Below are 15,224 nucleotides of genomic sequence, written 5' to 3'. Positions count from 1 at the left end.
GTGGTTTTTCATCGCTTTAACAAACGTGAATCAGTTATTTGTAAGATCTCTGTAATTTAACATTGGATTGGAGTTAAAACAGACGGGAGGTTATAGTCCTTGAACTAATATATTTCAAAGAAAGTGAAATAACAGTGCCTTACGATTATGACCAACAGTTATTTTTTTACTGAATAAATTGTCATTAGCCGACAAGGGCTAGTCTAAACAAATCTGATATTTGCGTATCATATGTAGAGATTCTAATTTCTGATAGACATTTAAGTGCTTAACGTGGCAATTAATATTAAAGTGAAATCTAATAAATACAGCTCACATTGTCCACTTTACAATGTGGCCCAACACCGACATATTTACATGGCAGTTAAATGTTACGTAACAATTTGCCTTTATGAACTAACGTTAATTGTTAGTTTCTATAATTACATGTTGGCATTTTAAATATGCATTATTTTTAACCTCAAAATTGTGGCTAAACCGCTCCGGTTTTACAGGACATAAGTTATAGTATGCCCCCTTACCTGAGATGAGTCTCTTCTCACCCTGGAATTATTCTTTTTGAAATTACCATCGCAATCGGGTGTTTATTTACAAACTTTCTAATATATGTCACTAAGATACCAATTTGAAGTACACTTTAAACACTGGCAAAACTTTATTATTAATGACATTTCATTGTAAAATGGTCAAAAACACACAATATACTGTTGTACCAGGCTGGGCTGGTTGTACATGTACACAGTAGTGTTGCAGAAACTAGTGTACCGTTTTCATTCATTGAACACATTTGACAAAATTGTTTAGCAATGGTAGGTAATGTACTAGAACATTATTCAAATAGCTTTCAAACAAATCTACGTCTTAGTTTTAGACTTCCCCGTTAGTAACCACAAAAATAGTACAACACATTAGGGACCATGACAACAAGCTATGAGGAAGTGTGTTCAAATCATATGCAACTTAAAAGTATCCAAAGAGTACTGAAAAATGTCTCGAATAGAAAGCTAAATGTTAACTATAACAATTAGCATATCCTTTACAAATTGAGACACCACTGGATAAAAACAGCTATACTCAAAGGGAAGACAAATTCATTAACTAAGTGGTTATAGAACAGGTTGTGCTGACCAAAATATAATACCTCAATTGCAAAAATAGTGGATTTACATTGAGCCATATTCATCTTTACAGCCATGTCACAAGAATTCCAGAACAGTATAACTTAAACATGAGTCCATTCATCAAGCCATTATTTTTTATTACATCTAGTATTTCCCCTTTCCCTCATTCTGTGGAATAAGTGTGATTTTCATAAACATGTTCTCTTGGGCTATTTTGTTGCCAGAGTGCCAGTCTGTTTGTGCCATCGAGCCAACTCCTTGTCACTGTAAACAGTTTTGGCTTAACGTCGAAAGCAACGGCATCGTCAAGACCACAAATGGATCTAGGACCAGGATAGCCATCTACTGGAGGCTCTGCCACAGTCTTCAGTAACACCACAGTAAAGGAAATAAAAGGAGAAGGGCTCCCACCAGTGTTCAAAATGGGTACTGCATTTTCATAATCATATTCAGCCATCAAACAAAACCAAAAATGCATTCATACATTTCAGTCAGCTGAAAACGCTGGGCAGTGTGTGGGGGTGAGGTATTAATGCTCTGACCATTTGTCTCAAAAAAAAAAAAAAAAATCTGATCTGATCTGTTCATTTCCTATAAAATCTTTGTCGGAGTCAATGCTTGAAAGTATTTCAGTCAGTGGTACAATCATGTGAAATGTGATTAGGTTATGAGCTATAAAAATCAGAAACACTTTTACAAAATTGTGATGTTTTGTGCATAACCAACACCTTTATAAAATGTTTGTACATTACACCTAATTCCAAAGTATTTAGTTTCCATTTTGATACTATATTTGCAGAAGTACATTCATCTAGTACAGGCTCTACAGTCATCTTGTACGGTGTGTGTGTGTGTGTGTGTGTGTGTAACGAATGTGAGTCTTCAGAGATTGAGGAAGCACATGTCCTGAGATGAATTCAGGGTAGGAAGAGACACTCGCTTCACACTTGCAGAGAAAGAGAAAACACATTTGAAATACCGTGCCAAAGTGGATATATATATTTTTAAGTACATTTTATAGTGTAGCATTTGTTTGAATGAAATGTATACATGTAAATAGACAAGATCTGACATGGCCCAACAGCTGAAACTTTTGTTATACTCATTTCCTCACAAATGAATAAATATGCATGAAATAATGGTGAGTCAATCACCACCTTCCGGAGACACCTGAAACCCCACCTCTTTAAGGAATACCTAGGATAGGATAAAGTAATCCTTGTCACCCCCCCCTTAAAAGATTTAGATGCACTATTGTAAAGTGGCTGTTCCACTGGATGTCATAAGGTGAATGCACCAATTTGTAAGTCGCTCTGGATAAGAGCGTCTGCTAAATGACTTAAATGTAAAAAATGTAAATAACTGGACCCTGTACATTGCATTGAATGGCTTCATTTGGGACCACGCACCAACTTCTACGGTTTCAAAAACATTCACAAGTGATTGTTGTAGCAGGCTAGAGCATTTCATTTAACCTTAACGTCAGTCTCCAAACCTGCTACGTTAGTTCTCCAAGCCTGCTAGAACAACATCACTTCCATATGGGAGTGGCATAAAGAGAGATGCGACTACATTAAAAAAAAAAATGTCCCTTTAGATAAAAGCATCTGCTATATGGCATATTATTTGTAAATTGAGACGTACCTCGCAAACCCCCGCATTTGTCACACTCCTCCAAGCATTCTGAATGGTCCACCACAGTGGGAGCCACCAGACGGGGATAGGAGAAGGAGAAAATGATCTGATAGAGAAAAGGTTCAATGGTACAAAACGTATTATTCACATCAGAAACAAAAAAACAAAACAATTTGAGGTAAGCCAACCAAACGCGTTAGATATATTCTCCATATAGATAATATATCCTCCAATCTGTATTGGCGTTGAAAAATTATAAAATCGGTTGACCTCTATGTTCTACTCGTGCATTCAGACCCCTTGAATACATATAAAATCATGACAATTACAATACTGAATGAACACTTATTTTAACACATCTATAATATCTATTTAGTCTCAAATAATGAAAGATGTTCAATTTGGTTTAAATAATGCATAAACAAAGTTAAGTAAAAGTGCAATATTTGCCATGTAAAAAAAAGCTAACGTTTAAGTTCCTTGCTCAGAACATATGAAAGCTGGTGGTTCCTTTTAACATGAGTCTTCAATATTCCCAGGTAAGAAGTTTTAGGTTGTAGTTATTATAGGACTATTTCTCTATACTTTGTATTTCATATACCTTTGACTATTGGATGTTCTAAAAGGTAGTTTAGTATTGCCAGCCTAATCTCAGAAGTTGATAGGCTTGAAGTCAAACAGCGCAATGCTTGAAGCACAGCGAAGAGCTGCTGGCAAATGCACGAAAGTGCTGTTTGATTGAATGCTTACGAGCCTGCTGTGGCCTACCACCACACAGTCAGACTGCTCCATCAAAATAGACTTAATTAGAATATAATAACACAGAAATATGAGCCTTAGGTCATTAATATGTTCAAATCCAGAAACTATCATTTCAAAAACAAAATGTTTATTCTTTCAGTGAAATACGGAACCATTCCGTATTTAACCTAACGGGTGGCATCCAGTCTAAATATTGCTGTTACATTGCACAACCTTCCAATGTCATGTCATAATTATGTAAAATTCTGGCAAATTAATTATTATTATTCTCTGTTAAGAAGAAATGGTCTTCACACAGTTTGCAACGAGCCAGGCGGCTCAAAATGCTGCATATACCCTGAACGCAAGAAAAGTGACTATTTCCCTAGTTAGAAGAAATTCATGTTAGCAGGCAATATTAACTAAAAATGCAGGTTTAAAAATATACTTGTGTATTGATTTTAAGGCATTAATGGTTAGGTACACATTGGTGCAACGACAGTGCTTTTTTCACAAATGCGCTTGTTAAAAAAAAATTAAATGAAAAAAAAAAATAAAATCACCCGTTTTGCGAAGTAGATTCAATGACAAATTAACAGGCACCGCATTGATATGCAACGCAGGACAAGCTAGATAAACTAGCAATAACAACCATGTGTTACCTAGTGATTGTTAAGATTTATTTTTATTTTTATAAGATAAGTTTAATGCTAGCTAGCACCTTACATCCTCGCTGCACTCACATAACAGGTAGTCAGCCTGCCACGCAGTCTCCTGGTGGACTGCAACGTAAATCGGCCATAGTCGGTGTCCAAAAACACAGATTTACAGATTGTTATGAAACTTGAAAATCAGCCCTAATTTTAAAAAACTGGCCATTCCGATGGAGAAAAAAAAAAATCAATTTTTTTTTTTTGTATTATTATTATTTTTTTTTATTTTTTTTTTATTTTATTTTTTTTTTAAATCGGTCGACCTCTCGAACATACAGCTATGTCTCTAAACCAGGTTATCGGCAATCATTGTATATTTATTCCTCGTTACGTTTCTATTTCTCTATATTGTTGGGAAGGACCTGTAAGCATTTCACTGTTAGTCTACATCGCTTTATCAATAATTTGATATGTTAAAAGGTACATTTATTTATATGGGTTATTCTCAATTAAATGAAATCTATTTTACACAGTGAACTCACAGCGAACAGGACCAGTAGAGCCATCATCAACCCCAGCATGATGTACATGTGTCCCGTCAAACCACCCCCCCATAGGGGGCCCAAGATAGTGGCCAGACCCCCCACAGAGCGACGCACCCCCTGGCTCAACCCTGGAGAGAGAGGGACAGGCAGACAGTTACTGACAAAACAAAAAGAGACATACCTGGGGTTCAGAAATAGACATAGTTTGAAGTCGGAAGTTAACATACACCTTAGCCAAAAACATTTAAACTCAGTTTCACAATTACTGACATTTAATTCCAGTAAAAATGCCCAGTCTTAGGTCAGTTAGGATCACCACTTTATTTTAAGACTGAAATGTCAGAATAGAGATTTATTTAAGATTTGATTTCTTTCATCACATTCCCAGTGGGTCAGAAGTTTACATACTACGAAATATTAAGTGAGTATTGCCTTTGAATTCTTTCTCTTGGGTCAAACGTGTCAGGTAGTCTCCCACAAGCTTCCCACAATAAGTTGGGTGAATTCTGGGCCATTCATCCTGACAGAGCTGGTGTAACGGAGTCAGGTTTGTAGGCCTCCTTGCTCGCACACGCCACACATTTTCTATAGGATTGAGGTCAGGGCTTTGATGGACAATAAAGTCAAGGTATTGGCGTGGCCTTAAGTCATTTTGCCACAACTTCGGAAGTGTGCTTGGGGTCATTGTACATTTGGAAGACCCATTTGCGACCAAGCTTTAACTTCCTGACTGATGTCTTGAGATGTTGCTTCAATATATATCCACAATTTCTCTACATGATGCCATCTATTTTGTGAAGGGCAAGTGTCCCCTCCAGCAAAGCACCTCCACAACATGATGCTGCCACCCCTGTGCATCAGAGTTGGGATGGTGTACTTTAGCTTGCAAGCCTCCCCCTTTTTCCTGCAAACATAACGATGGTCATTATAGCGAAACAGTTCTAGTTTTGTTCCATCAGACTAGAGGATATTTCTCCAAAAAGTACGATCTTTGTCCCTATGTGCAGTTGCAAACCGTAATTTGTCTTTTTTTTATGCCGGTTTTGGAGCAGTGGCTTCTTCCTTGCTGAGCGGCATTTCAGGTTGTGTCGATATAGGACTCATTTTACTGTGGATATAGATACTTTTGTACCCGTTTCCTCCAGCATCTTCACAAGGTCCTTTGCTGTTGTTCTGGGATTGATTTGCACTTTTCGCACCAAAGTACGTTCATGTCTAGAAGACGGAACGCGGCTCCTTCCTGAGCGTTATGACGGCTGTGTGGTCCCATGCAGTTTATACTTGCGTACTATTGTTTGTACAGATCAACGTGGTACTTTCAGGTGTTTGGAAATTGCTCCCAAGGATGAACCAGACTTGTAGACTACAATTGTTTTTCTGAGGTCTTGGCTGATTTCCCCATGATGTCAAGCAAGAGGCACTGCGTTTGAGGGTAGGCCTTGAAATATATACACAGGCACACCTCCAATTGACTCAAATGATGTCAATTAGCCTATCAGAAGCTTCTAAAGCCATGACAACTGTTTAAAGGCACAGTCAACTTAATGTATGTAAACTTCTGACCCACTGGAATTGTGATACAGTGAATTAGAAGTTAAATAATCTGTCTGTAAACAATTGTTGGAAAAATGACTTAGGACTTCTACTTGTAATTCTCCTACTTGTAATTCTCCTAACAGACTTGCCAAAACAATAGTTTGTTAACAAAAAAAATTGGAGTTTTTGAAAAAAAAAATGGTTTTAATGACTCCAACCTAAGTGTATGTAAACGGCCGACATACATACAGTTTAATTGGCACACTGGATAGGTGCAGTGAAATTAGTTATTTCACAAAGTCAACCATAGTAGTCCTGGTGGACCCCAAAGTTAGGGTTTCCTCGAGGGCAGACAGATGGTCGGCACAGATTTAAGTAAACAGGGATCTTTAGGTCCATAGAAAAACATTTAAAACGCTTTGAAACAGAAGAAAAAAAAGCTACTCTAACTGTTCTGCTCAGAGGCAGCACAGTACCTGCAGGTTTGTTCCATCGCCCCTTCACATCACACTGATCAATAGCAATACAAAAATCACCTACTCTAAATAACCAAGTTATTAAAAGGGAGACTGAAGTTCAGAAATAATGTGGCCACCCGATCCCAATGTTTTGATAAACTGCCGAGAGATGCAAAATCCACTCATGTGAATTACAGACAAAACCAGGCAGAACGGAAATGGTGTGTACCAGGGTTATGTTCATTAGGTTACACAATGCAAACCCTAAAGCAACGGAAAATGAAAATAAGCTTTTCTTATTGGACAAGTCTAGATGATTCCACCCTGTTTCAGTTAGTTCTCTTCCGATTGGTGCCTAAATGAACAAAAGACTGGTTTAGAGCACAGTTAAATTACAGACGTCTACGCCCATAAGGTGTCCTCTAGAGGGCGCCGTTGCTTACCTTGAGACTTTAGCGAAGTGATTTTGGAGAAGAGACACACCTGGGCCACAGCAACAAAGGGTAGCCCCGAAATCTGCAGGAACACCCCAATGATGAACTCTGCTAACTGCCAGGGGAAATTACCTGAGGAGAGGAGAAAGAGGAGACATGGGACTAAACCATTGACTTTTATTAGCAATGGAAGTATGTCACAACAGTTCTAAAGTTACATCACATTAGTCACAGTCAGTATCCTGAATCTGAAATCCTGCAATTAAAATGAATTTGGCAATTTTAAAACATGTTTGTTGTAAAATGACCTTTTTCAAGGTTTATCATTTGCTGTATGGTAAATAGCTTGTCCGAGTAGGCAACATTGTTCGACCTAGCTAAAAATAAATGGCCCGGCTGAGTAGAGCGTGTTGGGCAACCTCACTCACCTTGTGGGTTGGCCAGGAAGATGAGGCACCATACGCAGGAGATGTGGCACAGGATAAGGCCCACGGCCAGCACCACCCTCTCGGTCGTACGACGGCACAGCCAGTGGACAAACAGGAAGCCTGTGATCACCTCCACACTACAGATGCAGTAAATTATGCTGTTCTCCAACTCCCCGAAGTTAAAGTACTGCTGGGTCAACGGCGTCACGACGGTCTAAAGGTGGTACGAAATTAAAAGGACGCCACGTTACTGACACTTCATGAATAAATAGTATTAGCGCTCACAGTAACATAGCATTTACAATGGCATATTCAAAAACATTACTATAAAGTCTAACAAGTACTTCGTAATCGTCCAGCATGTCATTTAGCCAACGCCTCCACAACCAAGCATAACGATGTTTGCATGAGGACACTGAAAGTTGGTTTAAGGACAGTGATTTGTCGTATGTGAAAGGCTCTTCAGTGAGTGAGGAAGAGAGCACATGGACAGTTGGGCAAGCTCACCTCCAGTGCTGTCTGGTTAAACAGTATGACGAAGTGAGCTGTGAACAGCACAACCACCTCCTCCCTTAGGAACTCTAAAACCAGGTGAGGCACAGAGAGGGAGAGAGACAGAAACAGGGTCAGAGAGTGATGTGTGGAGGAAAGAAAGACAGGGGAGTTGGACAGGTACCCCCACAAGATCAATACACATTTAAATGTATTTTACCAGCTTGAGAAACGCAGCCATCACCACCCACCTCGGCTCATACTGAAACTCCCAGAGCTAGAGTCACCCACCCCTTCGAGTGGGGGTGAGGGGGTAGGAGAGACGTGAGGCAGGTTGGACTTGGCCGGGTTAGCAGTTGACCTAGGAGGGTCAGGGGTCACCACCGAGCCGTAGGACCCCAGGATGTCTGGGCGTTGCCCGAGCAAGGGCTTCCCCTCCCCGGCTCCCTCCCCCAGGCTCCCCCCACAGCTCCCTCCCCACAGGCTCCCTCCCCCCAGGCTCCTCCCACAGCTCCCTCCCCACAGGCTCCCCCAGGCTCCCCCTCAGCTCCTCCCACAGCTCCCTCCCCCAGGCTCCCCCCTCGGCTCCTCCCACAGCCCCCTCCCCCACGGCTCCCCCCACTGCTCCCTCCTCCACAGTTCCCGCCTCCGCGGCTCCCACCCCCTCGGCTCCCACAGTTCCCGCCCCCTCGGCTCCCACCCCGGCTCCCTCCCCCACCAGCTCCTCCCGGGGAGGGAGGTCCCAGAACATGAAGACCACGACCAGCTGGAGGAGGGTCCACATGAAGCACATGAAAAGCTGTGAAAAGGGATATAGTCTTACGGTTAGAGCAGCCAACCGGTATTTACAGGTTTCAAATCCCTGTATGGGGCATTTAGCCAGTTTGTTCATATAGTTCTAGCTTGTTTGTGACCTAAGTCCCAATTCAAACTAAGTATATTTACAAATGATACACATTTATAACGTCTCAGGTAACCATTCAATTTCTCAATATAAAATCACAGAATAAAGTCTATAGATAAGACACAGTATCTTACTACACATGATGTTACCATTTAACTATTATACTGTGAAAAGAGGAGAAATTATTCAGTTGTTATCGTCTTACCCCAGGTGCAGTGTACTTGTTCACCACGAATGGCCCCAACTTGAAGTCACAAAGCCTCAGGAAGAGATTCAATACGGGACCTGTGTGTGATGAGGGACATCATGAGACAGACCCTTACACTAACAGAGACACAGGTGGGTGCGTTCCAGGTAGTCTTTTTCATAGTCCTGCTGCACATGTCAGAATATGGCAATATCTTATTCCTGAGACATTAAAAACAATTCATAGCATTGTGAGAGCAGAGGCCAAAATACAGAATAGGAGTGTTGATCTAGGATCAGTGGAGTATTTTAGATCATAATGAATGATTATTATGGACAAGGTGGATCTGATCCTAGATATTACTCTGAGGAGCTTAATGAATACAGGCTCTGATCAATAGCAGCAGGAATGGGAAAAAAAAGACAACCTTGAACTGCATAAACTGAGTAAATGCCAACATGCTATGAAGCAGAAACGCATTACTGGAAACAATGCTGTTCTGGAGGGCTGCCCTGGTTGTGGGTAGCTATATTTTGAGTTGCGTCAGGAACAAGTTTAGCATTTTCGATAAGCCTAAACACTTCCCCCAATTCTCCTAACCTGCCATGTTAATTATCCTAACCTGCTGTCCAAGTTCTGACCTGCTACAAAAAGTCATGATGTACTCCCATCTTGTCAAAAACCAGGCCTGCATGCAGAACAGTGTGCGTTTCCAAAAACACGATACTCCTACAATGAATGGCACAACGGAAGCAGACAAACAGCACTGACCAATCATTAGGCCAATCTGTCGGCACGCCATGACCGATGCGAATACGGTGGAGCGGTCCTCGTGGGCTGTGCATCGACCCATGAAGCCGAAGATGGACGAACCAGCACCTGTACCAACACCTTTGGGAGCAGACCACGTACACATTAGTAACATGGAGGTTAGCATGAAAACAGAAAAAGTTATGACATTCAGAATTATTGTAAAAGTCCATCTTAAGAGTGGCCACAAGCATGTCATTTTTACTCTAAAAAAGACAAAACAAAGATGAACAACCCTGCAAAACATTTTGGTTAAGCTATAATCTAAATAATCTGTTTTAAAAAATGTATATGTATGTATATTTTTTTTTTTACGTGTCCTTTACAGCTCAAAAACTGCATTGCTCTAGTAGTATATGGGTAGTCTCACCTGCCACTAGTCTGCTAGAGATCAAAAGCCATTTGGAGTAGCCCATGAAATACATGAAGTTACCTAGAGGACAACATGAAATACATGAAGTTACCTAGAGGACAACATGAAAACACATGACGTTGCCTTGAGGACAAAGACAAACGTCACAGTAGAACGACCGGGGAACATGAGTTTCAAGCATCAGAGTGCTGATCTAGGATCAGGTCCATCCTGTCCATGTAATGTCTCCATGTAATAATATTCATTGTAATTTACATGGCAAAACTGATCAAAACTGCCCACCCATATTGATGGTTAGTGTGGTGCATTATGGTGTTGAACGCTGCGCTGTAGTCAATGAACAGCGTGTTCCCTTTTGTCCATGTGTCAAATGCTATTGAGATACAGATCCACAGATGCAAATTAGGGTCAAGGGTGTCTGGGATGATGGCGTTGATGTGAGCCATGACACGCCTCTCGAAGCATTTCATGGCTACAGATGTGAGTGCTATGGGGCGGTAGTCATCTGGACAGGTTACTTCGGCGTTCTTGGGCACAGGGACTATGGTGGTTTACTTGAAACACTTAGGTATTACAGACTGGGTCAAGTTGAAAATGTCAGTGCATGCTCGGAGTACACGTCCTGGTAATTAGTCTGGCCCTGCGGCCTTGTGAATGTTGACCCGTTTAAAGGTCTTACATCGGCTGTGGAGAACGTGGTCACAGTTGTCCAGAACAGCTGGTACATACACTCATGGATAGTTTAGTGTTGCCAGCATCGAAGCAAGAATATAAGTTATTTAGCGCGTCAGGTATGCTTGAGTCATTTGACCGCTCACAGCTGTCCAGTGATCTTAGTCATGTATTCAGGCTTTGCCTGGTTGATGGTCCGGAGGGCATAGTGGGATTTCTTATCCGGATTACAGTACCGCTCGTTGAAAGCAGCAGCTCTAGCATTTAGCTCAGTGCAGATGTTGCCTGTAGTCCATGGCTTCTGGTTGGAATAAGTACATTGTGGTCATTGTGGGGATGACGTCGAAAGCCGGTGGACTGATGTGGTAAACGCCATCAGATGAATTTATTTTACTAGGCAAGTCAGTTAAGAACAAATTCTTATTTTCAATGACAGCCTAGGAACAGTGGGTTAACTGCCTGTTCAGGGGCAGAACGACAGATTTGTACCTTGTCAGCTCGGGGGTTTGAACTTGCAACGTTCCGGTTACTAGTACAACGCTCTAACCACTAGGCTACCCTGCCGCCCCATATACCAGTCTGTGCTAGCCAAACAGCCCTGTAGTTTAGCATTCGCTTCATCAGACCACTTCCATATTGGTACTTCCCGTTTGACTTTTTGCTTGTAAACAGGAATCTGGAGGAAAGAATTATGGTAAGATTTGCCAAATAGAAAGCGAGGGAGAGTTGTCTCTGGAGTTTTCACCTCTAGTTGCACATGTAATATACGGGTAGAAATTAGGTGAAACAGATTTCAGTTTCCCTGCATTAAAGTCCCCGGACACTAGGAGTGCCACCTCTCTGTGAGCATTTTCTTGTTGGCCCACGGCACTACACAGCACGTTGAGTGCAGTCTTTAGCGCCAGCACCGGTTTGTGGTCGTATATAGACCGCAAAAAAAAAAAAAAAAGATAAACCAAATAGAAATAAATAGAATGGTCTACAGCTTATCATGGGGTATTCTAACTCACGCGAGCTAAACCTCGAGACTTCCTTGATATTACAGATAGCACACCAGCTGCCCCTCCCCTGAGCTTCCCTGACGCTGCAGTTCTGTTGATGTATAGAAAAAAAAAAAGATGAATTTCCATTTACCATGTCCTTGTTCAGCCATGACTGAGAAACATGGAATATTAGAGTTCAGAGCACGTTCATAGGACAGTCTCAAACAGAGCTCATCCAATTTATTCTCCAGCGATTGCACGTTCACCAATAGAACAGAGTCGAGGTGATTTATCCATTCTCCTATGTAGTCATCTGGTATTCCGCATGTCGGCCTCAAAAGCGCAGTCTCCTTCAAGTTTCGGGATTTGGGCCAGATCCCGGGATCATAATCATGTCTTTCACCTCCGACTTACTGAAATGGAAGTCCTCATCCAAGTTAAGGTTAGTGATAGCTATTTCTGATGTCCAGACTAATTTAGGTCATAAGAAATGATTGTGGAAACATTAAGTACAAAAAAACAAAGATTAGCACAAAAACGTTAATTGCACAATTGGTCAGGAGCTTTTAAAACAGACACCATTCCCTCCGGCATCATTCTTAAGAATATTACCCTCTGGGTGTCTCCATAGTGCTTAACCCTGTGGAATAATCAGATTTACAAAAGTGCCTAAGGGGTAGGAGGGTTGATTTGGGATTCTGGGTAAAATTTCAGAGAATAACTTACCAACAATTTCAAAGAGGTTTGCAAACAGGATTATCTTCTTGGTGGCATGAGTCTTGTCAGACCAATGGCCAAACAGAGGGCCCGAGAGAAGACCAGACAGACTGAATGCAGATAGGCCCAGGCCTAAGAAATAAGGTGCAGCCCCCAGAGTCTGCAGGTACCTCCATATCGTGGGCAAGATCACAGCTGGAGAGAGGGAGGCATGGAATAAAATATTTGCTCCTTCAGTTCCTCAATTTACACTTGGCAATTTCTCTACCTTCATTTCTCAGAACAAGAATAGACTGACGAGTTTCAGAAGTGCTTTGTTTCTGGCCATTTTGAGCCTGTAATCAAGCCCACAAATGCTGATGCTCAAGACTAAAAAAAAAGGCAGGTTTTATTGGTTCTTTAATCAGGACAACAGTTTTCAGCTGTAATAACATAATTGCAAAAGGGTTTTCTAATGATCAATAAGCCTTTTAAAATTATAAACTTGGATTAGCTAACACAACGTGCCATTGGAACACAAGCGTGATGGTTGCTGATAATGGGTGTCTGTACGCCTATGTAGATATTCCATCAAATTCACCATTTCCAGCTTCAATAGTCATTTACAACTTTCATGTCTACACTGTATTTCTAATCATTTTGATGTTATTTTAATGGACAAAAGTGCTTCTCTCAAAAACAAGTTATTTTCTAAATGACCCCAAAGTTAACGGTACTGCAGGTCTGTGAGCAAGGCTAACTACAGTCATTTTCATGAAATGCAAGACGTTTACATGTGGCCTGACTGACTTGCACTTGAAGTGTGTGTGTGTGTGTGTGTGTCTTGAAATCATGCACAATGAAGTTAAAGCTTGGCTGAATCTGAGTGCAAACCACAAGTGACCAGGGGCAACAACATCAGCGGTTTCCATAGCGTTTAGATTATCTGACGTCATGAGACCGATCCTCTCCTCTGGATTCCAAGGTTTACATTGTTTGCTTGCGGAAACCTGTCCCCCTCTTTAAACATGACTCTGGTTCCGACGGAACTAAGGATTGTGTCACGACATTGATTTCCTCGTCAAGTCACACAGTAGTTTATTAAATCTGCCCCAAGAGCATCCTACTTGCGAACTCATGTTTACATTTTACCTGGCTAATAATAACAATCATCCAACATAAATCGGCCTATCAATGACATACTAAAAAAAAATAGAAGCGCTTAATGAATCTCTGTATGGAGGTTATTTTCCAATCAGTACAGCAACAGTTGACAAATAATTGTTCAGGTCTAAAAACAATTAATTCCCATTTGAACATTAGGCAATACAATGACTATGGAATGTGCTGTAAAAATCAGCTGAGCTGACATGAAGCCAAGAGCATAAATGAGTTAATGAGCAGGTTTAAAGTAGTGGAAAGATGCAAGGGAGTCATTAGGAAATCAATTGGGCTTTACAAACCATGTTTCTGTCCATTAAAATAATTACTCAACCTCTACACCTGGTCAACAAACAGTGACAGCAGTAAACTGCAACATTAGAAAATAAGTTACATTTTCTGACCGTCTGACAGGGTACAGAACAGTCACATCAGTGTGGTACGCAAATGTTAGCTTCAGTTGAATGTGCATTTTTGATCTAGATTGTAAAATGTTCGCATAGGCTAAAGTAACCACAATACACATGCCCCCCCCCCCTAAAAAAAAAAAACTTACCATATTCCATACCACTTAGAAGAAAGATCAGTCCAATTGTGAAGTAAGTCATCTTTTTTTTCCGTTTAAACTCCATTGTGCCTGTTATTTCATGTGTCAGTTAATATTATACTTTGTTGTAGTTTTATCGTTACTCATCAATGTTCGCAATTGGAAGCAGCTTGCTGAGCAAATTAATCCAAAGGACAGTGCGTCCAATTAAATTCCATCGCAAGGTTCTTGAGGTTGTTTAACATTTAACAAGTTCTTAAATTATACGGGTTTTTTTTTTTTTTCATTAAATATTAATCCGCATCTCATCAGTTTACCAGCGACTGGAACACAGTCAGTGTAAACGATGTGATTTCGAGATGCACTGTCCAATGCATTATAAAATCTGCGAGACTGCAATGGACTCATCGTCAGAATACGTAGTTCTTGAACTCACCCTTCAACTAATGACTTAAATTTGCCGCTCCCAAATTGTTGGTTTTATGTGCAGTGTAAACTATGCAGCGACTACAGTTTAAGTTTATTTTAAGTAAACCAGAAACTACTTCCAGTAGAACGTCTGCCAAAGCATGGAAACACAAATTAATGACAACACGCCACAATCACAACGTTTATCTCTTCGAGCGCACTTCCGGTTGTCAGGATGAGTGTGGAATAAAAATATATATTTTTCAACATATATGTTAGATTTCTGTGGGGAAATAATATTAATAATATGCCTGAATACACTTTAACTGAATGGCTACAATAACTATTAATAATAGCCTAAACTCTGTCGTTTTGGTTTTTGCCGTAGCACTACACAGCTGATTCAAATAATCAAGTAATCATCAAGCTTCATTTGAATC

General features: G+C 40.7%; 1 protein-coding gene across 1 annotated transcript; it reads right to left on the bottom strand.

The window, feature by feature from the left end:
- Positions 1 to 642: 642 nt before the first annotated feature.
- Positions 643 to 14,977, bottom strand: mfsd8l1 (major facilitator superfamily domain containing 8-like 1). The gene is made up of 14 exons (XM_052475814.1): positions 14,813 to 14,977; positions 14,386 to 14,466; positions 12,699 to 12,884; positions 10,315 to 10,377; positions 9,906 to 10,025; positions 9,153 to 9,232; positions 8,601 to 8,842; positions 8,295 to 8,542; positions 8,059 to 8,132; positions 7,552 to 7,765; positions 7,133 to 7,255; positions 4,693 to 4,823; positions 2,766 to 2,862; positions 643 to 2,067 (listed from the first exon to the last, which is right to left on the bottom strand). The coding sequence occupies exons 2-14, from the start codon at positions 14,459 to 14,461 to the stop codon at positions 2,063 to 2,065; spliced, it is 1,659 nt and encodes a 552-aa protein (XP_052331774.1). The 5' UTR covers positions 14,462 to 14,466; positions 14,813 to 14,977; the 3' UTR covers positions 643 to 2,062.
- Between the last annotated feature and the right edge of the window lie 247 nt (positions 14,978 to 15,224).

This window comes from Oncorhynchus keta, chromosome 22, assembly GCF_023373465.1.
Source record: "Oncorhynchus keta strain PuntledgeMale-10-30-2019 chromosome 22, Oket_V2, whole genome shotgun sequence".
Taxonomy (NCBI): Eukaryota; Metazoa; Chordata; class Actinopteri; order Salmoniformes; family Salmonidae; genus Oncorhynchus; species Oncorhynchus keta.
Note: the sequence above shows the minus strand (reverse complement) of the source record. Positions and strands in the feature narration are given on the sequence as shown.